This window comes from Oryzias melastigma, linkage group LG14, assembly GCF_002922805.2.
Source record: "Oryzias melastigma strain HK-1 linkage group LG14, ASM292280v2, whole genome shotgun sequence".
Lineage (NCBI taxonomy): Eukaryota > Metazoa > Chordata > Actinopteri > Beloniformes > Adrianichthyidae > Oryzias > Oryzias melastigma.
Genome location: NC_050525.1, coordinates 29,863,245 through 29,885,522, shown reverse-complemented (window position 1 = coordinate 29,885,522; position 22,278 = coordinate 29,863,245). Strand labels below are relative to the sequence as shown.

At 44.7% G+C, this 22,278-nt stretch overlaps 2 protein-coding genes across 3 annotated transcripts in view; one reads left to right on the top strand and one right to left on the bottom strand.

Annotated features, from left to right (window-relative positions):
• Nucleotides 1-14,480, bottom strand: part of grk6 (G protein-coupled receptor kinase 6) — a 30,185-nt gene extending 15,705 nt beyond the window's left edge. Inside the window, exons 1-3 of the mRNA XM_024264548.2 lie at nt 14,366-14,480; nt 11,050-11,253; nt 866-961 (exon numbers count right to left, since the gene is read on the bottom strand). Coding sequence (XP_024120316.1) covers nt 866-961; nt 11,050-11,101 — 148 coding nt within the window. The 5' untranslated portion in view covers nt 11,102-11,253; nt 14,366-14,480. The remainder of the gene's footprint in view (nt 1-865; nt 962-11,049; nt 11,254-14,365) is intronic.
• Nucleotides 14,481-18,010: 3,530 nt separating this feature from the next.
• nop16 (NOP16 nucleolar protein homolog (yeast)) overlaps nt 18,011-22,278 on the top strand; it is an 8,427-nt gene continuing 4,159 nt past the window's right edge. Inside the window, exons 1-3 of one of the 2 annotated variants that reach the window (XM_024264664.2) lie at nt 18,030-18,313; nt 20,115-20,223; nt 22,022-22,070. In XM_024264664.2, coding sequence (XP_024120432.1) covers nt 18,207-18,313; nt 20,115-20,223; nt 22,022-22,070 — 265 coding nt within the window. In that variant the 5' untranslated portion in view covers nt 18,030-18,206. Of the gene's footprint in view, nt 18,314-20,114; nt 20,224-22,021; nt 22,071-22,278 lie in introns of both variants that reach the window. The other variant, XM_024264673.2, reaches the window with a different exon arrangement.

The following is a 22,278-nucleotide window of genomic DNA, read 5'->3' as shown; positions in this document are numbered from 1 at the left end:
ACATGAGCGGTCCAGAGGCGAGCGGTCCAGAGGCGCCGAGAGGTCCAGAGGCGAACAGTCCAGATGAGAGTGGTCCAGACGTGAGCGGTCCAGATGAGAGCGGTCCAGACGTGAGCGGTCCAGAGGCGAGCGGTTCAGAAGCATCACACGGAAGCTGATCCGGCCTTTTCCTGTCTTTGCCTCAGACGAACCGGTTTTCCACAGGAACCAGCGGGTTCTGGCCGTGAACAGAAACCTGACCAACGTTTCAATAACAAGACCTGCTTTAAGAAAATAAATCCAGAATATTTGGATGAGTAATTTGATCTTAAAACCCTTTTGTAACAAATAACCAGAATAACGTAACTAAATAGTGTCTGTAGCTCATTTCCAGATTATATTCTGACTTTAAAGGAAATCACATTTTATTTCAAATAATCTCATCATATGTTTCCACTTCCATTCACAGATTTTGGTCACTCATAAAAAAACTTCTGTGGCTCGTGTTGGGAAGGTCGTTGTTTGAAGTGCACTTCCTGAAGGTGAGACCGCCACGTTTGTGAGCGCCACCAGGAAACCCGAGAAGGTTAACCTCAAGTCCAACCCGGAGTCCGGATGAAGGAGATCCTGGGACGGCTTTGGAGCCGGGATTCTACTGAAAATGTCTGAGCAGCAAAAACCCTCCAGAAAGGTCAGAGGTCACACCCAAAACCGTTTGTGTCATCGGGAGAAAGCAACATTTTGGCAGAACCAGAAACCGCAATGGGTCGTGTTACTACGGCAACGCAACTGAGGAGATTCAGAGATCCTGAATGAACTACAGAAACATGGCGGAGGAGCCCGGAGGACTCGGCGCCGGCCTCTGCGTTCTGTAGCGCCGGCTTACCTATGGTCTGTCGCAGCTCCTCACACAAGCTGATATGTGGGAACTGAAGCATCTGCTTCCATTTCTTGCTTTTTCCTTTTCTGTTCCCGCCGCCTCCTGTGGGAAAGAAGAAGATCCCGTTAGCGTCATCTGAGGGGAGTGAAGCCCCACCCAGCAGCTGAAGAGGCCCCGCCTCCATCAACATCTGCTTCCTGTTCCACCGCAGTCTTTAACGGAGAACGTTCATCTCCACAAAACATTTTTAAGAATAAAAATAAAGTTACATTCAAGATGGCCGCCTCATAATGAGCCAGCTTACACATGAAGGAAAGCGATGCTGTTGTCGTGGTAACGTCAGTCATGCTGTGGCGTGAATACGATGACCGATAAAGGCCGTTCGCTGTTTTGTAGTCCGGATCTACAACTACAAAATCCAGCACCCTAGAAATTTCCCAGAATTCTGTTTGGTTTCTCTCCGTTTCTAGTAGAGGAGAGTATTGGCATGACTCTGGAAATGCGATACGTGTCTCACAATACGATATGTATCACAATAAATCCCAAAACCACGACAATTTTTCACAATTTTCCTTAAAGAAAATGACTTGAGAAAAAAATCTGAATGTTAATGCACCTGTCATGTTAATAAAATGTTAAAAATGTATTTATTTCATGATCACAAAACTAAGAACCACAACCGTATCTCTCAAATTCATGGTGTTTTTATTTTGGTAAATTAAGGAATATTTGTTTTTAAATTGTCTGATTTACACAACAAAAAAGAAAAAAAACATTAAATGAATTTCTTTAGCCAATAAGGTTCAAAAAGTACGATTGAGGAAACACAGTAACGATTAGTCGACTGATTGATGACTAATCGACTATTAAAAAAGTCGATTAGTCGTTATTTTATATTATATGGAGTCATAGTGTAGAACCAAAAAGATGTACTTTATTTATAATTGAGTCAGTGAGACCAAAACTTTTTGAGAAAAATTGTTCCCGTTTCAGATGCCGACCTCATTTGATTTAATCTTGTTTAGTTTGATTAGTCGACTAATCGAACAATAATTGTTTGTGGCAGCCCTAAAATAAAGTGCTGTAAAGTGCTGCAGTCGAGGGTTTAAGTGGAAAACAAAAGTATTACTCTAAGTAACATTTGCTCATAAATAATTAATTAGCATCTCGTCAATATTTTAAATCGATCCAAGTATCGCCAAATGAAATATCACGATGTATCGCTGAATTGATGTTCCCTTCACCGCTTGTTTTTAGTAGTGATGGAGTACAGAGGGAATCCAGACGTTGTTTGGGAGGCAGTCGCACCTGTTGCTATGGTAACCACACACAGCTGGGAACCTCCAGGTGTATATTTTAGGTGTTAAAGGTCAAATTCTGAGACATAAATCCTTTTGTCCTTCAGCTGAGTGAGAACATGAATAATGAACATAAAACGGCTACATGGTTTTTAATAACAAGCCTTTGATCTTCTTCAGATTTTCAGTCTAATCGTCGGTTTGTGTCATATGGAAGTTGAAGCTGGTGGAGACAATCGCTGCTTAAAACAATGTTTCATTTTGGACTAAAACTTCTAAATGACAGTTTCGCCCAAACTAAGGCTGTGTTTTTGTCTGCCGTAGATTCATCTGAAGATCCTGAGTTTGGATTGTCAACAGGACGGCCCAGAATCAACCCCCCCCCCACCACCACCTGAAGCCTTGGTCAGCGTCTGACATGAACCCCTCCGGTCCTGCAGGAACCTGAGCGGCTGACACCAGAACCCCAGAGGGTCTCCGACCCAGAAACGATGGGAGCCAGCGGAGGAGGTCGGGGTGATGCAGAGCGAGCAGCAGAACAAGAGCAGACATGAAGCTGGATGATTATCTCCCGCTCAGCTTCATGTTTCCACATGCTAAATTTGTTCTTTTGAAATCAAAAAAACGGGTCTGGATCTCACAGATTCTCCTCCAAAGTGGTTTTTCTGGTTTCCCCCTCCAGTTGTGACATTTCTGCCTCCTGTTCTCACGGATTCTGCTGAAGGAGATCAGCTGCTCCTGAAGGAGGAGAAGCCGTTGGAGCTCCAGCACAGGTGTGACAGAAGCTGGCCCGAGGAAAGGTCCCAGAGGCCTCTCCAGGTGAAAGGTCATGAGCATCAGAGTCTCTTTTTGATGTCCTTGGGACCGCCCAGCAGGGGTGCATGGGTCACATGACGTCAATCGTCTTATTCTGAAGGATGTTTTATTTTGAAAATCTCTCCTCCACACCTGTCAGGAACTTGAGCTGCTCGCCGTGGTCACGTGTCTAACCTTCATCCTTGACCTTCAGCTGGAGACAACATGAAAGAGAAGCTGAAGATGGCGTCCTGTTCTATAGCTTCTGATTGGTCGGTTAACATTTGATTGGTTCCCACACAAAGTCTAGAGTCCAAAAGAAGTTTGAACTGGAGGCTGATATTTTATAGCAGGCGTGTCAAACTCAATCGCATAGGGGTCCAAATCCAAAACACGCCTTAGGTCACGGACTGAACAGGATCAACATTTATTGAACACTCCAAGATTACATCTTTAAAATGTTAAAAACGTAACGTGGACCGTACCTCAGGACGAGGCCAGTAACGGTAACCCAACTCTAGCCTGGTCCATAACTGCTACAATGTTTGGAACCAGCACTGATCCATGTCCGGTACCAGCTTTGAGGTACCGGATTAAGGTTACGGTTAAGATACCGATGCGGTCCACATCCCAGTACCAGACCAGTACCAGTTTGCGGTACCGAGGTTGGGGAGCCTTGATTTGTTGGACTTCAAAAATGATGAGTTGGGGACACCAAAAACGTCAATTTTGGACGCGGAGAGGTCGTTAACTATGTGTCAGAATGTGACAGTTTAGGAATGAAAATGTTACTAGTGCAAGCAAACATCAGGCCATTGGTAATAAAATATAAAATGATCTGGTGGGCCAGATATGATCACGCAGCGGGCCGAATCCGGCCCCCGGGCCTTGACTGTGACGCGCATTTTGTAGAGATCGAGGACTCTGTTAAACCTTCAGAAGAAGACGTTTACATCCACGACCATGAAAACGGTGTTCCTAACGAGTTCTTGTGACGACATGCTGAAAGAAAATTCAGATTAAAATCACATTACAGAGTTTTTCTTTAATCAAATCGTTTTAAATCAGGAAAAAATGTTTGAAATAAATTGTTTTTGTGGCCTTAAAAAGACGCTGGGCGGGGCCCCAGCTCTAGCTAGGAGGGGAAGGCGGGATTATTCCGCACCTACAGTCCCACCCACAACTCAGAGGTGGACTTCTGATGAACCCATGCCCCTCTGCAGAAACTATGTCCTTGAAAACGACACAGGTTTTTCTATTTTGGCTAAAAACATCAGAATTGTTATGAAAAGACGACTGGGAACACTTTAAAAACACATGATCAGAGTGGGAATTTCACAACTTTAGGACAGAAAACACTCCTCTGTGTTAAAGATAAAAAGGATAAAAAATACAAATATATATTTATACACAAATACTTATACATATGCCCTTATACATTTACATTTATATATATTTATATATATATTTAAAACTTCAGCCGTTTTCCTTTAACGGTCTAAGCAGAAGCTAAAAAAATCAGACACCAACTTTGGCCTTTTCGATTGCGGTCAGAGGAACTTCGGCTGACGTTAAACCAGTTGGTTTAGTGGTCAGGGATCACAGACGTGGAGAACTGGCAGGACCCCCCCAGGAAGAAGCTGATCTCCTGGTTCCCTTCCTTCATGGAGGGAAAGGTCGGTGCGTTTCCTCAGGACAGTAAACTTCATGAAAGTGGTGATGAAGGTCCAAACCGTCGGTTCGTTGTCTGTAAACATCTTCCTCAGACAGCCTCCTCGCCCTCATCGATGGACACAACCTGTTTTCTGAGAACTCAGACTTGTTGTGAACACAGAGGCGGCAGCTGCAAGTCGCTGAGTCAGCAAAGAGAAGGTGGATGCTGCTCTGCAGATCTGCCTTCAGCAGCGCGGCGGCTGCAGCAGGAAGTAAAAATCAATGATCGCCATGGACACTCTAATAAGTCCAGGGAAAGGAGGATAACATCAGAGTCTGCAGCAGCTGCTGGGAGAAGAAACCTCAGGAGAAGGAGAGACGCTGAGGAAAACAGGAACGCTAACGTCCTCATGGAGCTTCACGAAGCCGTCCAGGCGAGGCTGATGGAACAAGGAGAGCAGCAAAACACTCATGTTAGGGTTCAGTTCTGGAGTAGAACCCTTTGGAGAAGAGTCTGAAGTCACTTTACTGTGAACTTCTGAATCCAGCTCTGATTTTGGAACCACTCCTTTACTAGGAACTCCTTCCTCATGGGATGGATGCAGAAGCTTTGGATAAAAGTTCTGCTCCTGACCGCGCTGACTCTCTACGTCACAAAAAGTTACTGCGAAGAGTCAGTGTGGAGAAGAGTTTGTGAAGTCGACTGAGGATTTATTCACAAAGTCTGTCAGCAGATGGAGAAGAAACTTTTGCGTCACACCTGTCTGACTCCATACAAGTTTAGAGGACAGAACCAGACCCACAATCAGCCCGTCAGGATTATCCAAAAAGTGTGGAGGTGCTGGAGTCCAGCATACAGGTCTGAGAGGAACGTCTCATCCAGAGATCTGATGTCTCCTGAGAGAAAAGAAGCAGCTCATGGTAGTTAATACCCCTGGCTGCTTTTTGGAGGACTTTTAAAACAACCTCTAGCTGCTCATTTGTGCATAAAAGATATCAGTTGCTATGGTGATAATGACATGTAGCATCCCATGTGTTGGACGTTCTCTCAGGTGCAGCAGGAAGCTCACAGAACGACCAACTGCTGAAGAATTCAAGTTAGGAGGAACTTGAAGAAATAAAAGATAACAAGACATTTAAACCAGGAACCAAAACAACCAAATCTGTTTCGTTTGGTTCTCATCCTCAGTGTTTTCCTGCTGTTAAACGTCTGCTGGTCACCTCCAGTACATCCCCTCAGGAGTCACTACAGCGATGCAGCAGTCACTGCTTCATACAGGGGGTTTGGTGGAGAGTTTCCCGCCGGATGCCCCTTCCTGACACAACCCTGTGTTTTAGCCGGGCTGGGGACCGCCACTGGGACAGCCCGACTCCGCCCACTTTGTGGCAGCATAGTTTAAACATCAGAGTGAAGGGTCTGTTTACGACCCTCACTGGAATAAGACAAATTTATTTTGAAAATCATTTCAATAACAAAAACAGATTTATGATCAAACTAAAGCTTCTCCAGACAGCAGTGGTCCATCATAACCATCAGACGGCGGTGGTCCATCATGACCATCAGACGGCGGTGGTCCATCATGACCATCAGACGGCGGTGGTCCATCTTGACCATCAGGCGGTGGTCCATCATGACCATCAGACGGCGGTGGGGATGTTTAACTCCCTTTGTCACCAGAACTGCCTTCATCTTTGATGGCATCGCCTCAACAAGGTACTTCCAAAGGATGCTTTTCTATGTCCTCAATGTAAACAACAGGGTTAGGGTTCAGCGTGTGGTGGTGGAACCATGACCAGTTGGTACTAAAAGGTCCAAAGTGTGCCAAGAAATTACCCTTCCACACCATGACAGTCTGAACCAGTCTGAACCGTGGATATAAGGCAGGATGGATCCATGCCTTCAAGTTGTTGACTCCAAATTCTGACCCTACCATCTGAATGCAGCAGCAGAAATGGAGACTCATCAGAACTACGTTTTTCCATCTTCTATTGTCCAGTTCTGGTGAGTCTGTGTGAACTGCAGCCTCACTTTCCTGTTCTTAGCTGACAGGAGTGGTACCCGGAGTATTCTGCTGGAGTCCATCTGCTTCAAGGTTCTACTCCGTTCAGAGATGATCTTCTGCAGACCTCAGTTGTAACCAGTGGTTATTATTTCCCGGTTCCAGTTCACTACGCAGCTCTCCTCATCGGCATCGCTTTCAAAGTGACTTCATCCTGAATTATCACAGAGTTACTACAAAACAAGTAGTAATTCTACGGTATAAAGAGCTGGCAATGGCCCCACAGAAAAACCAAGACGCTTTATGTTTCTGCCCTCTGGAGATAGTTTCATGTCTACTTACATAGCCACGTGATTTATTAATACACAAGGATTTTTAATGACCTGTAGCTACGTTAGTGAGGTAAAAATGTCTGATTAGAGGTCATGGACCAGAAAATGACCATTCATGTAAAGGAAATGGTAAGGTCGAGCTGGGGTGGGATTATATAAGTTCGCTTCCTCTCACTTGTTTTCAGGCAATCTAGAATTTGATGCCAATAGTTATATTATGTCTCACGTATCTTTTTACGGATGTAAACTTCTGTTGATTGAACTTCACATGCATTCTTGTTTGATTGCTTGAAATAAACCATTTCAGATCAAATCAAACCAAACGTTTATTATTCATTTCGTTTAGTTTAATCTTTAGTTTATTTATTATTATCAAGTTATTAGTGTTCCTGTTGTCTTTCTATCAGCTGGAACCAGTCTGGCCATTCTCCTCTGACCTCTGGCATCAACAATAGCTGCTGCTCACTGGATATTTTCTCTTTTTCTGACCATTCTCTGTAAACCCTAGAGATGGTTGTGGGTGAAAATCCCAAAAGATCTGCTTCAGTTTCTGGAATCCTCAGACCAGCCCGTCTTTCACCAGCAACCAAAGTCCGTTTAAACCCTTTCTTCTCTGTTCTGAAGCTCAGGTTGACCTGCAGCAGATAGTCTGGACCATGTCTGCATGCCTAAAGGTGTTTCAGTTGCTGCAATGTGATTGGTTGATTAGAAATGTGCATTAGCGAGCAGTTGGATAGAGGTCAGCTGGTGTATGTCCTGATCTGTTTAGCTTTCTGCCTCCAGGGGGTGTCCAAATGTGACATACAGCGACTGTATGATCTGAATGACAAAAACACTCCAGTTGGAGTGGCAGAACGCACTCAGGAAGCCAGGGTCAGAGGTCAGCTTCTGGCATGAATGGTGATGATTGGAGGTGACTAGAACTTGTTCTCGGGAACCATTTGGTGGTTTAACCCCCCAGTCCAGCTCCTTGGTGCCGAGTGTCAAGCAGGGAGGCACTGGGTCCATTTTTAGAGTCTTGGGTATGAACCCACGACCTTCCAATCTCAGGGTGGACACTCTACCACAGGGCCACTGGTTGCTGCTTCTCACTTAAGGTTAAACGACCCCGTTGTTTCTAATAAACGTAACTCCACGAAGAAGGAACATGTGCATCAACACAAAACGGTGGGACGGTCCTTCTGAGTTCTGCAGCAGTTGAAGCCGTTGACGAGCAGGAAGAGGTCCGGTCCGTCAGCAGCATCCTCACAAACACAAGAGTGTCATCAGCAAAGCTCACAAAGAACAGAACAGCTTTGCATTGGCTTTGCATGCAGCCGCTCTAAAGACAAACATTTCTGCTCGGGCTGGTTTTTCTGGCCCCCGCCTCGTCCACACTCATAATATTGAGTTTGTCCTCCAGAGGAAATTTACATAATTAGAAGTATGAAGTGATGGAAGCTGCAGAGAGGAAGCGCTGGTCGGAAAAACCAAATGCTGGCGTGAATATACAGATCTGTTCATACAAAATGTCTGTTGGATCAGAAACTGATCATGATTTAGCACTTGGGCTGTAACCACTAGTCAACTTAATCGATGAATCGACTTCTATTCCTGCGATCGATGCAGATCGTCGGTGGGAAACAGAATTGAATCAAACTCTACTTTAAAAATGAGATAAAGTGATAATATTGTAAAATTCCATCTGGATCCAGACATGGTGGGTTTATATACTTCTTTCAATATCGATTATTGATTCATCTCATTTTGAAATGATTTTTAATGGCATCAGTCCATATAATTTGATTCTACTTCAGATTGATCTGATCTGATCGATCGTAGGAATCGAATTTGATTCATTTATCAGTCGTTAAGCCGCTACAAACTCTGAAATGAATGGAATGGTTTTTAAAACACACAGTGGGGCTGGATATCGATCATAATTTACAGAAAAGATTTGATTCAATTCACGAAGAGCCTGGATCGATTCAAGTTTTTTTTTCTCCCAATTCTTTCGATCCTCTCAATTCCATTTTGAGTCTACACGATTATACAACTATGTTTAGAAATAGATTCATAATCTACTATATGTTTTGAATATATTTATATTAATCTGATCCAGTTTACATACTGTAAACGTATCAGTGAAATAATAAGATTGTTATTATCATACATGGATTCTCAGAGAAGCTCCAACAATTGTTCTGCCTCTCCTGGAGGGTATTTCAGTTTGGCCACTAGGTGGTGGTCATGCTATAGTATTATTCCAGAAAAAGATGACAGAATGAGCAACAAACTGATGTTTTAGACCACAAATTGTTACTTTTTAAAATAAAGTTTGTAAAATTCCTGCCTGTGAGTTTATAAAGATGTTTATTTAGTCCAGAACGTGTGTTCAGGTCCCGTTAGCATTAGCTGTACTATGGGAATTCCCTTTATACGTTAGCATCAAGTAGCGGACTTTAGCTTTATGTGTTAAACTAATTCATATTTTTTTAATTGATTTTAATCTATTAAGCTTAGATCGATTCAAATTGATTCATCGATGTTATCAACCCAGCCCTTCGTTCCATCCCTGTTATTGAAATATTTTGATTATGCAGACGAACATTTAGCTCAGATATGAACACGTTTGGCCCCGCCCCCTTTCAGAAAGTCACCAAGTCGGTGCTGAAACTAGATCCAGACTTTAATGGAGAGTCAAGTTTGAAGTTTGGCTCCAATAATCATCAGACCAACGTTCATTTAAGGTTGTGACTTCTGAGCTCAATAGAGAGCGCCTCCTGCAGGCAGAACTCCAAACCACCAATAAGATCTGGACAGAGGAGCATCTGTGAGGGGGCGGGGCCTCTGAGGCTACAAGAAACATGCAGGACTCAGCTGATTGGCTGAGACACTGATGGCCGTTCAAACCATGATGTGACAGCAGCCGCTGAGAAACCCTCAACGTAAATATTATTGACCCTTTGGAGCTGAAGACGAAAGAGAATTCATGAGTTTGGAGCTGCATGCAAAACAGAAAACAACGGGGAGGGGGGGGGTCTTTGATGAGTCACTTCAAGGGTTAAATCTATCTGCTCTGGTTTCCACATTTTGGAAGATGTTGGTGCTGCAGATCCAGATCCAGAAACTCAACTGAACCACACAGAACTCTTCATGGTTCTGCTGTTTTGAGTCTTCGTCATGGTTTCTGCAGCTGCTGCCGTCACATCTCTACAGACCTACAGAGCAACAGAACGCGAACCTTCAGTCTGAACAGACGCAGAGCGGAAACGTTTCTGCACCGGAAGAGCTGAGCGCCGCTCCACAACATCTGAGCTTCAGCGTTTCCTTTTTCTGCAGGGAAAACACGCACACACGCCGCCGCTCCAGAACCACAGAACCTCTGCTCCACCCAGAGGTCCAGGATGGGATGAGGAATCGCCTCCTCCATCCCAACAGGAGCAGCTGGACCTCCTCCAGGAGCTCCTCCAGACCTGAGGCCTCCTCGGCCTTCTGAGGGAGCATCATGTCTGCTTCAGAGGAGGCCTGGTCCTCCGTGAAACCTGCAGAACCTCCCACCTGAGGTTCCCTCTACACCTGGGAGGAGGCTTCACCGGCGTGACGTCACGGATCGTTCTGGTTCGGTTGTTGCACGAAGAACCGGAAAGCGTGTCTGTGATTGTTCCTTTAACAGTCTGAACGAGTCAAATGTGGAAGACGGCTGAGTTCCGGCGGTTTGAGCGCGTGCCACCACACCTGTCCCGCTAAGAGCGGGAGCGGAGCTGTGGATGCTGGAGGAGGTCAGAGGTCAGCAGGGGGGGGGGCACCCTTCCTCTCCTCCGCAAAACAACACTACTCTCCGCGTGCGCGTGCACCTCACTTCCACATTCTGCTTGAACGTTAGAACCGCCGTGCGCGCTGAGCGCACGCGCGCCGCTTTGCCTCAACATCCTGTTTCACAAACTCTCAGGACGATGCTGCAACAACTTCCGGGCTGAAGCCTCCTCGTGCGGCTCAGGTGGCCTGGAGCCCACCTGAGCTCCCGGGTCTGAACCCCGGCGCCCTCCCGCTCCGCAGCGGCGGACCCCCTCCCTGCCCGGCCCGGGCTGAGCCGGCGCCCCCCTCCCGGGCTGTCAGCGCTCCATCCTTACCTTCGCGGGCTTTCAGCAGCACGGTGTTCGCCACGATGTTCTCCAGCTCCATGTCGGCGCTCCGCGGCGGGAACCCCCGCTGCCTCACTCGCTCCCCCCGGAAAGTCGCGCGTCCAGTCCGCCGCCGGAGCCTCCGCTCAGCGCCGCTTCTGCCGCCCCGCTGCCAGTTGACAGCCGCTCCGCTCCCCGGAGCTCCGCCCCCTGCTGCAGAGAGGGGCGGAGTGAAGAGCGCTCACTCTGCTCTGAAACCGCGTCCCGACAGACCTCTCACTCTGATCATAATCCACCTTCGATCCTCCTCTTCTGTCGCTCACCTGCGCTGAAGAAGGTAAACCGTTTGAAGGTAGTTCATTTATCTAGACCCACACCTGCACAGGTGCTGCAGGTTCACTTTTCAACCTTCTTACTTTTTTTAAAGTTAAAAATGTTTTTAACTCTGAACAGCACATTGAGTCACATATGTATGAAAAGTGCTTTATTAATAAAGTTTAATTTGATAATGTCCTGGTTTGTTTCTCTACGTTACTTCTATTATCTGTATGAGAGAACTGGACTGAGTGACTCCTCCCCCAAACAGGAAGTTTCTGCTGGACTTCTATAGAGAAACAAACAGTTGTTATCAGTCATTCTATTGTTCAGAATAACCTTTATTTTAACATCACCTTGATAGTCTTCTTTTTTAAATATTCTTTTCAGTCATTATTCAAGGTATGAACCGACCAATCAGATGCCTCAATAAATCTAGGTGGAGCCTTTCCAGACATTTGATTGACAGATTCCATGTAGTCCATTTTCAGGTGGTAGGGTGTGGCCTTCCAACAAGCTCACTCCTGATTGGTGAAAGTGGTTGCCATAGAGACATTCACTCAGACCAACTCGGACCGATCACTCCTTACTGATGCCATCTGGTTCCAACACGACGATGTGTTTGTGTCTGCATGAGCTAGAGTGTAAAACCTGCTCAGAAGTTTCCGGACTGAAGCTCACTAAAGATGCTCTCTCAGACCAACCATGGTCGGGTTGGCACCTGGATGACGTGAAGAACCAGGCCGGTTAAAGAGAGTCGTACCCCCACAGACGGACGGCGGGTTTGCTAACGTCCCAGCAGAATTGTTGCTCGTTTCCAAAAGGCAGCAGTGGATGCAGTTTATATTCCACGGATACAACACACACCTGTCAAGATGCTGCATCTGACACAAGGATGTTCTTTAAATGTGGGAGGGGTTTAAGCGTTTGATACCGGTGATGTCACTGACAGCACAAAATACCCTACGCTCTGTAACCCTTGTGTTAGCCTATCCTTACTTAAAACTGAGGACCCCACAAGACTTGGACTATTTTTTCCAACGATTTTTTATCTTCTCTGGTGTCTGTGGCAGACATGAAATCCTGTCCGCCTTGGTCATGGGAGGGGTCACACATCAATACAAGGGTGGGGTCATCTGGACCCCATAAGAGACCACGAGGTTAAACAATCGTAACTCTTTGATTCCAGCTTATGCTGATGGAGAATGACAGCTTTGTGCTGATCAACACATGATGATTCATCAGCAAAAGCTGCTATTCTCTGCTTCAGAATCATTTGCATTTACATGAATGGTGGAAGAGTTACAGTAGTTCAAAATACATCAACACTGGAGCTAAAGCTCTGGGGCCAACGGGTTACCAGACCAGGAGTCTGCTGAACTCGGTGAGTCCATCTGTCTGTAAGAAGCAGTGAAGTGTAGAGTGCAAAGATGAGGTTCAAATACTCAAGAACTAGTTTAGAAAGTGGTCTTAAAGAGCCGTTTGGGTTACTAGCACCGACAGAACCAGAACCCTGATCCTATGGATCCCCCACCAGAGAAAATCCTGGATCTGCTGTTGGAACCAGGCAGCACACCCTAACCCACCCAGTCCAGAGGGTTGATGGTCTGACCTGACCCTCCAGCACCACTCTGGATTTGGTGCAGATACTTCCAGCTTCATTGGTCTCTATTGTTTGTCTGTTTGATCTCCAACGATCTGAAGCCGACTTCCTTTACTCGTTTAACGGAACTGTTGAAGCCGTTTTTGTCCATTCATAAAAATGTCACTCACAAAGACACCAATCAGAACCAGCTATCGTCCAGAAACAAGGATCTGAGAGCTGAGGCTGTGGGGGCGGGGCTTCCTGCCTCAGGAAGTTTTTTTCCTAATCACTAATGCACATTAAAGGTTCATGAACCAGCAGTTCAGCCTTTCTGCAAAGGATTTCTGGGGGTCCAGTCCTCCACTGACGAGGGTCAGCCGTGGAGGTATCACTTGGTAAGATTTGTGTGGGTGAAAAGGAAGTTCTAGTATCCACGCTGCAGTTATCCGGTCCTGGTTCTGGTTCCTCTGATAAAACCCACATTCCTCTCCTGAGTAGATCTGCTGAGTCAGAGAGCGACGCCAAGCATCCACTCAGGTTTGTAACACGATACGCCGAGGAAGGGAGGATGAAGATGCTGAGGCTGGAGATTCCAGGACAGAGGAGGACCAAGGAGGAGGTTCATCGTGGATTAGAGGAGGACCAAGGAGGAGGTTCATCGTGGAATAGAGGAGGACCAAGGAGGAGGTTCATCGCGGAATAGAGGAGGACCAAGGAGGAGGTTCATCGTGGAATAGAGGAGGACATGAGGAGGAGGTTCATCATGGATTAGAGGAGGACCAAGGAGGAGGTTCTTCGTGGATTAGAGGAGACTCCTGGAGGGTTGTTGTGTGTGTGGAGGCAGGAGAGCTCTGGAGGTTTTACTGTGGCGCCCCCTACAGGGGGCAGCTGGAAGACCAGAGTGTTGGTCTGTGATTGTGAGCGTCCGACATGTGATTGGGCAGTTGATCATGCTTTGCTCCGCCCACTTCATCAACGTTATAAAAACATTAATGCGGTTAAACCAATCGCCTCTGGATCCTTCAGCCTGTCAATCACAGTGAGATGAGCACGCGCGCATTTCATTCGTGGTTTCAGAAAACGGAAGTAAAGATGAGTGACAGTTCATCCAGAGAAGCGGGAACAGTCAGATGGACTGGAACAAGCACCGCTTTTTCCTGCTTACTCAGCAGATTCGTGGGTCCGTTTGTTTGGGTGGAGGAGGGCGGGGACTCGATCCCTCGGTAAGGGAGGGCGGGGTCTCGGAAGTGGAGCGCCGCTTCCTGGTTGCTGACGTTAGGCGATGCCGCGGAACTTTTCATTTTTCGCTCGTCCTCATAGACTGTAAAAATAATGGCTTGGTGCAGCTTCTTCTCCACAGGTGTGTTTCTGTTGGGGCGCACGCCCCCGTATCGGGGGGAGGGGGGGAGGGGGTATTTCCCTCACCTGAAGGAGCCTCCGGACCGGGAATCTCTGCTTGTTCCGACTCCTGACCGCCTGGAGAGCGGCAGCCGCTGTTGATCAGCTGATGATCAAAGAAGAGAGCGGCTTCCGCCTTCTTCTTTGATCATCAGCTGATCCTGGACCCCACCCCACACACAGGTGAGCCCGGACCCTCTGCAGGGGGATCGTCATTACATGTCTCCTTAACCTAGTAACCTTCACTTAAATTTTATTTCTTTACATATAAGTAGGAACTACACTATGTGGAAGTACAAAAACAAAAACGCTGTTAGGAAAATGTTGCATTTGTGAGGTAGAAACTACAATGGGCGGGGCCCCAAGCTCCCTGCTCCACCCCTTTCTGATGCATCCACACACACATCTCCCGTATTGTGTTATCCATGTTTTCTTGCATATATATCAGACAGATGTGTGTTGGTGCTCTACAGCACACATGTCAAAGTCACGGCCCAGGGGCCGGATCCGGACCTCCAGGTCATTTTATTGTTATTAATGACCCGATGTTATCTTGTTCTCATTTCTAACTTGTATAATTTTAACAAAATATATTTTTATGGAGAGTAAAATATTGAAAGTTATTTAAGGTTTAAGTTGATTTATTCTCGAATAATATTCCTGCCTTTTTATTATTCATAATTACGTTAAAAAGTTACAGTTTAAAGTTTTGAAAATTGGCATTCTGCTAGCTTTTTGGACTATTTTGGCATTTACTAAGATTTTTTAGGTTAAAATTTTAGCTACATGCTAGCTGTTTAGGCTAGTTTAGCCTTAGAGTTTTTATTTTTAGTTTTTCTAGGCTAATTTGGGATTTAGCTAATATTTTAGCAGGCTATCAGCTTCAGCATTTTCAGCTATCAGAGTTAGGGTTATATTAGCTACGGTGATTTCAGCCATCAACTTCAGCGTTTTTTGCTGTCAGCTTCAGCTTTTTCAGCTATTAGCTTTAGCGTTTTTAGCTATTAGCTTCAGTGATTTTACCCATCAGCTTCAGCATTTTTATATCGTCGTAATCATTTGTCAGTTTGCTCAAGTTAAACGTATATCTCTTCAAAACAGTCTACATTTATTATCATTAAAGAATTACTTTAAAAAAATGTGAGATAATCAGCTTTTAGGATTTTTTTTTTTTTTTAAGAATCCTTCCAAATCTTTCAGACAAAGTAAAAACAAGTCTTTCCTTGTTTCCCTCCACAATAGTGATGAATTCTGGCTCTTCTCAGAGATTCAGTTCCTTTTCATTAGCTCTCTGAAAACAGCTTCTCTTTCTGCTACCTAATGGATGTTTAGGTTGTTTTTTGCTTTATTTAATTTAATATAAACTACTATATAAGATTATGCACAAAATCCACAATGTAAACATGTTTTTATTCATATAAAGTGTAAACTATGTATATGGTTTTATTTATCCCTTCCAGATAAAATGTACAAAATTAATGAAAAAAGAACTAACAATTATTCAATTTTTAACTCTATACATTTAAAGCTTTTTTCCTTTCAAACACATTTTACGTGAACTACACAAAACTCTGCAACCACAACCCAAAATACAAATGAAAGTGTGCAAAACCAACGAAGACTTTTATTCACAATAACATTAAGAAAGACAAAAGAGTCTCAGCTTTGAGGATTAAATCTGTTTCTTCTCGGTTATGATCTGGTCTGTTTTCGAGAAGATTCTCTCAGTTCTCAGGTGTCTGCACAGGTTGGTAGAGGAGCCATAAATATATATAGAATATTTATAAAATATATACAAATTTAGAATTATTTCCTGCAGACTGTTCCTTCATACTATAAAGAAAAGTCAAATGGTTCCAGTTTGTTCTTCTTTTCTAATGTCTCTCATTTTCTTTGCTTTTTGTGTGGTTATCTCTCTCTCTGTCTCTATTTAGCTCTTACGCTGCTGCACGTGTAATATTTTCATATTCCAAGCCTGATTTGAATATCAAATTCAGAATTGTCTATGGAATTGTGGGTCAGAAAACATCCTTATCATTGACAGTAGAAACAATGGACAAACCCCTCCCCTCTGGTGTTCCAAACAGGAAGTACTCGCTGGTTTAAGAAGGTCAAAGAGAGAAATAGGCAGTTATTTCTCATTTTATTTGTCGGAATAACCATTCATCCTCTGAAACATTCTTCATCTCTTTTGTGTTTCTAACAGCTTCTTGTAGCATTTTTCTAATATTAGAGGACCTTTATAAAATAATTTACGATTAGAATTGCATGTCTAAGAATTTCTTAATTCAAATCAGATCAGAAAACCGGATGCTAGGAAAACCTGGGACTAATGTCGCAGCTTCTGACAGGGCGTCCAAAGTCTCCTCCCACTCTGTGGCTCCGCCCCCTTGAGCTTCATTTTCCTCGTCTGAGCCGCCTCTTACTCAGAACTGTGTGAGTGGATTGATCCAATATTGTTCGTCATTATTCTGCGCCGCTAATGCTAGCTTACAGGTGAGTGCGCTGTCGCTGCATTTTCTGTATGCAGAAGCAAATCGGTTGCACCGCTCTCCTGCATGCGCGAACCACACGTCACTTCCACTGAAGCATTTTACTGTCTTCGGACAGTAACAGCAATAATAATGTCGTAGGATGTTAATATAGCACTTAAAATGTTTATCATAGTGAAAACATTCATTGTTTGTTGAAAAAACGAAAGGAAAAAGACACGTTAAGGATCAGGACCTTACGATCTTGCAGTGACTACAAACGAACTACAAATGTTTTCTTCTTCTGCTGTTTTACATGACGGCAGTTTACTCCCTAAGAGGATACAGCGCCACTTCAAGACACTTTATTTTACCCTGTAATCCAAACACGTGATTAACGGTAACTCGGTGGCTTTTTTTCGCTCTGTAATCCAGTCAGGAGAAGCTCTTGGTTGTTGAGAAAAACATAAATTCTTGTGATCACGGAGTTTTACTGTTTGGAAATGACTCTGTGGTATAGTGGGCGAAGAGCGGAAGTGACGTGTGGTTCACGCATGCGGGGTGAGCGGTGCAACCGATTTGCTTCCGCATACAGAAAATGCAGCCACAATGATAACAGTTCACCCCCAAGCCCCGCCCCTCTGACGGGATTTGCTGTGCGTGGAGTGAGCCTCCAACTTCCTGGTTTGGTTACCCTTTAAAAACAACTATGTCTTTGGTTTTGGCAAAAAATAAAATAAAATACACAGTCATAACCAAATGACTTCTGGGAATAATTTTACAACAGAACAAAAATATGGTCTTTAAAATAAAAAAGAATGGTTATTCTGACTAATAACAGAGTAACAGACTTCATAGAAGTTTAGCAGGTACTTCCTGTTTGAAACGCCAGGGGGCGGAACCACTCAGTCCAGTTCTTATATACAGTCAATGAGTGTTTATTGATAATATCTACTCTTGTTGTCTGTAGGGATATTTATGGCTAGTTTGTTCACCCATGTTGAAAAAACAAAAAGGTCGTAATTTGGTGACTTGTTGAACTTTCAGGAGCTTCTCCAATCACTGATTCTGACATGAGGTTTGGCAGTGTTGTCCGCCGGATGCCCTTCCTGATACAAACCGTGTTTTCCCCGGGCTGGGGACCGGCGCGGGACTCCCAGACCCGGGCTGGGCCCCCTTGTGGCTGAGGGCGGGGCCCGCGGGAAGGGCATTGGGCCCGATGAGCTCACTCCAGTGGGGGCTTAGAGAGACCCTCCGCCCCGCTTGGGAAGCGAACCCAGGGTCCCGCCCGCCAGCCGCCGGAAAGGGCTGTCGCTTAAAATGATGAGGAATCTGACGTCACCGCTGCGTGGATCCGCACGTGCTCCCGGTGGCGAGCTCGTGCTACCGCCGCAAACATGCCGAAAGCCAAGCAGTCGAAGCGCAGAAAGAAGTTCGATTACAACAAGAACCGCAAAAAGCTGAAGCGGAAGTTCCAGAAGAAGAGTCGACCCTGGATCGAAGAGTGAGTTCCGGTCAGCGCTAGCATAGCATCGAGCTAGCTTAGCTAGGAGGCTAATCTCGTATGTAGCTGCGGCCAGGTTGACTGAAACTTAACGTAACTCCGCCCCTAACTGCCCCGAACACCGAGGCCCCGGTTCTAGGTTCTTTTTTGGACCAGGCTAAGAACTTTAATCTGACCCAACCAAACCCAAATGGGGAATTCTTGGGGGGTGTCACGTGCATGTTTGCCGCGTGCGCTTCATACGTTATGTAGGCTAACATCAAAGCGGTCCGGTTCACGTAGACTGAACCGAATTGGCGGTTTCTGATAGTTTCCCTCTGGGTCAGCATGTTCGGTATCAGTTCTGTTTTCTAGCAGAATGATCATGTGTCTGGGCCACGCCCACATGCTCCATCACAAGCCACTTTGGTTCCCATGTGCTGCAGTTCCTTAAAGGCCCACTAGAGGCAGATAACGTGAATATTTTCATTTTTTCTGAGTATTGCTTCATTCATTTTGTGGTGATTCTTGAACAGATGAAATCAAAAATGAAGTTTTTGAAAAAGATTGTAGTATTGATGTAGAAAACACGCTGGGCGGGGCCACAAGCTCCCAGTGCTCAGTAACAGAGGGCAACAGTCCCCACCCACAACTTTGGGAATTTCTGCCACTCTGCAGAAACTATGTCCTAGGACACGACACAGGCTTTTAGATTTTGGCCCAAAACTGCATAATCATGACTAAAATACCACCGGGAACGAGAGGCGTGTTGGCAACACACAGTACATATTCCAATATTCATGTCAAGATCCAGCAGCAGGGACAGTATTTCAGTGTTGTATGAAAACAACCTGTCAGAACATTACAGTATTTTTCACTCAAATATACATTTTATTTGATGATGAGAACATTAAGCACTAGAGCTGAATCTCATGTACAAGTTAAATTTTACCAAGGTAAGTTTGTGACGATTTTTGTAAATGAAACAAACATTTTTCCTATACTCAGTTGTCTGATTTTTACAGCAAAATATATTTCAGTATAAGCAAAAATAATCAATTAAAAAAAGCGAGGTTCTGTAAGTACAGCAAACAAAGAGCTGTTTATTCCTAACATTCTGAATGTAGCCGGACCTCTAAAACGGTTCAGGTGTCTGTTCGATGTGTGAACAGGTGCTTTTGAAGACGGGGCAGCGAGAGCGCTTAAATGTGGCTAAGATAGCTTCACTTTCATGGGAGTCTGCACTGCAGCGCTGCGTCTCAGTTTTCTCACAACTGGAAGCTTAGCCGTAGCTTACAATCTGGTTTCATTCATTTTAAAGTCACACTCCGATCATCGTCTGATCTGTTTTCAAGTGTTCCCAGTCGTCTTTTAATAATGTCATTTTTAGCCAAAATCAAACTTCTGTGTCATTTTCTAGGACATAGTTTCTGCAGAGCAACAGGAGTTCAGTAGATAGTCACCTCTGATTTTTAGTATGGAGTAAGCCATCACTGATATCCCATCACCCCTTTGTTTACACACTCTCCTGCTAGCTTACAGCCCCTCACACCCCCAAGCTAACATGACCAGGACAACAAAATGAGGATCAATATCAGAGATATCCAGCCGTGCCGTTTGGATCCAGATTCCAGCTCAGAAGAAAAGCACCATTTCAGTTGGAGCTGGTCTTTCAGCAGATTCTGATTTGACTCCATACAAACGATCCTCAGAGGAGGTGATGACTCCAGTCCAGACCCATGGATGTTGGAGTTGGCTACAGGCGTGGTGATGCGTTCGTGTCATAGACGGCAAAAATACTCATATCTGTCTCCTGTCTCAGTTCACACATTAGAAACGCCTGGGATGACAGCAAGTCCACAGCCTCCAACCTGCTGGAGATGGGTCTGTCATCGGACCCCAACCGGACCCTGCCCGTGAAGAAGACAAAGGTGAGTGAAACCTGGTTTAGAGAGCACCCGGACCGTCCGGTTCTTTCATCTGTTATCATGCAGTATCACTACCTGCAGTTCTGCTTTGTGCCAGCAGAGAGCAGTGTAGTCTTGAATCAAATCAAATCAAACTTTATTTATAAAAGCGCCTTTCATACTCAAGTAACCCAAAGCGCTTCACATTTAAAAACAAAACATACACAATAAAAGCCCAACCCACCCTTCACACACACACCCTCCTCATAACGCATACACCCATGACCCCACACACAATAAATACTTAAAAAAAAAAAAATCTTGTAAAATAAATGTATAAAATAAACTTAAGGCTTGGCTCTGCTATGAGGAAACAGTATTGAGGATTCTATCATACCAGGAGCCAGCTCGGACAAAGGAACATCGCCACGGCGCCCACCCAGACCGGGACAGCCACAGAGTCCACTCCACAGCTGTGAGGCTGCAGTGCAGGACTCCAGCCGCCCCAGCAAGGGCGAGAACCACGGCAACGACCCCAGACCAAGCAGACAAGCCCTGATATGATAGAACCCACAGGAAACACTGGGGGTAAAATGACAGTAAGATAATAGAATTAAATACATAAAATGTATGTAAAATAAATAACATTGAAATTGAGATTAAATACATAAAATATTAAATAGCCACCACCAGTGTGTGAATGGGTGAATGGGTCTGTGACTGTGAATCGCTTTGGGCTCTCGAAGGAGGGTAGAAAGCGCTATACAAGTATACGCCATTCCATTTACCAAATAAAAATCATAAAGAAGAAAGATAAATGAATGAATAAATAAAATAAATGAATAAAAACTAATTTAATAAATAGGCAGATAAGATCAACTAAAAGCAGCATTAAAAAGGTGCGTCTTGAGCCTCTTCTTAAAAACCTCTACGGTCTCTGCGGCTCTGAGACTCTCCATCAGGCTGTTCCAGAGTCGAGGACCGTAATGATGAAACGAAGCTTCACCATGTGTTTTGGTCCTCACCTTAGGAACAACTAACAGGCCGGTGCCGGAGGACCTCAGGGTCCGCGAGGGTTCATACTTTAAAAGAAGATCACTTAAATAAGAAGGCCCAAGACCATAAAAGCATTTGTAAACCATTAAAAGAATCTTAAAATCAATCCTGAAACGCACAGGGAGCCAATGCAGCGTTTTTAAAACTGGTGTAATGTGTTCCCGCCCCCTGGTCCTCGTCAGAACTCGTGCCGCCGAGTTCTGTAATAATTGTAAGTTTGTAAGAGATTTTTGAGGTAAACCAGAGAGCAGGGCATTACAATAATCTAAACGACTAAAAATAAAAGCATGCATCAGCACCTCTGTGCTGGAGAGAGAGGAATGGGCGGACTCTGGCGATGTTTTTAAGATGATAAAATTCTGTCTTAACGACATTTTTGATATGAGGAATAAAATTCAGCTCAGAGTCTAAAAGAACGCCCAGGTTTCTCACAGAGTGAGAGGGATTAAAATTCTGAAGACGAGTTAAAATTCTCTCTCTCTTGTCTTCAGGACCGATGATTAAAACTTCTGTTTTGTCCTGGTTGAGCTGAAGGAAGTTCTCTGCCATCCATGACTTTATATCTAAAATACTATTTAAAAGAGTATTTAAAGGCTCAAGGTCATCAGGAGACACGGCGATGTAAAGCTGAGTATCATCAGCGTAGCTGTGAAAGTCAACGCCGTGTCTCCTGATGACATCCCCAAGAGGCAACATGTACAAGTTAAAAAGAATGGGACCTAAAATTGACCCTTGAAGTCTAAACTGTTCTGTGTTCATCCTGCAGAGCGCTGCACAAAGATCCAGGATCATCACCAAACCCTACATCCTCAACCGTGAGTCCTTCCTTCAGCTTCAACAGTCCTTACCTTAGAGGTTCACCTTAACCTCATGAACCGACCCGAACTCTGGAACATCCAGAAACAACCAAACATTCCATTGTCTTCATCACTGACATTATCTAACATGATTAGAATATTCTACCACACTGCATGGTCACGTCTTTGCTAAATTCAAAGACTGGAATGATGGTTGATCAGTTTT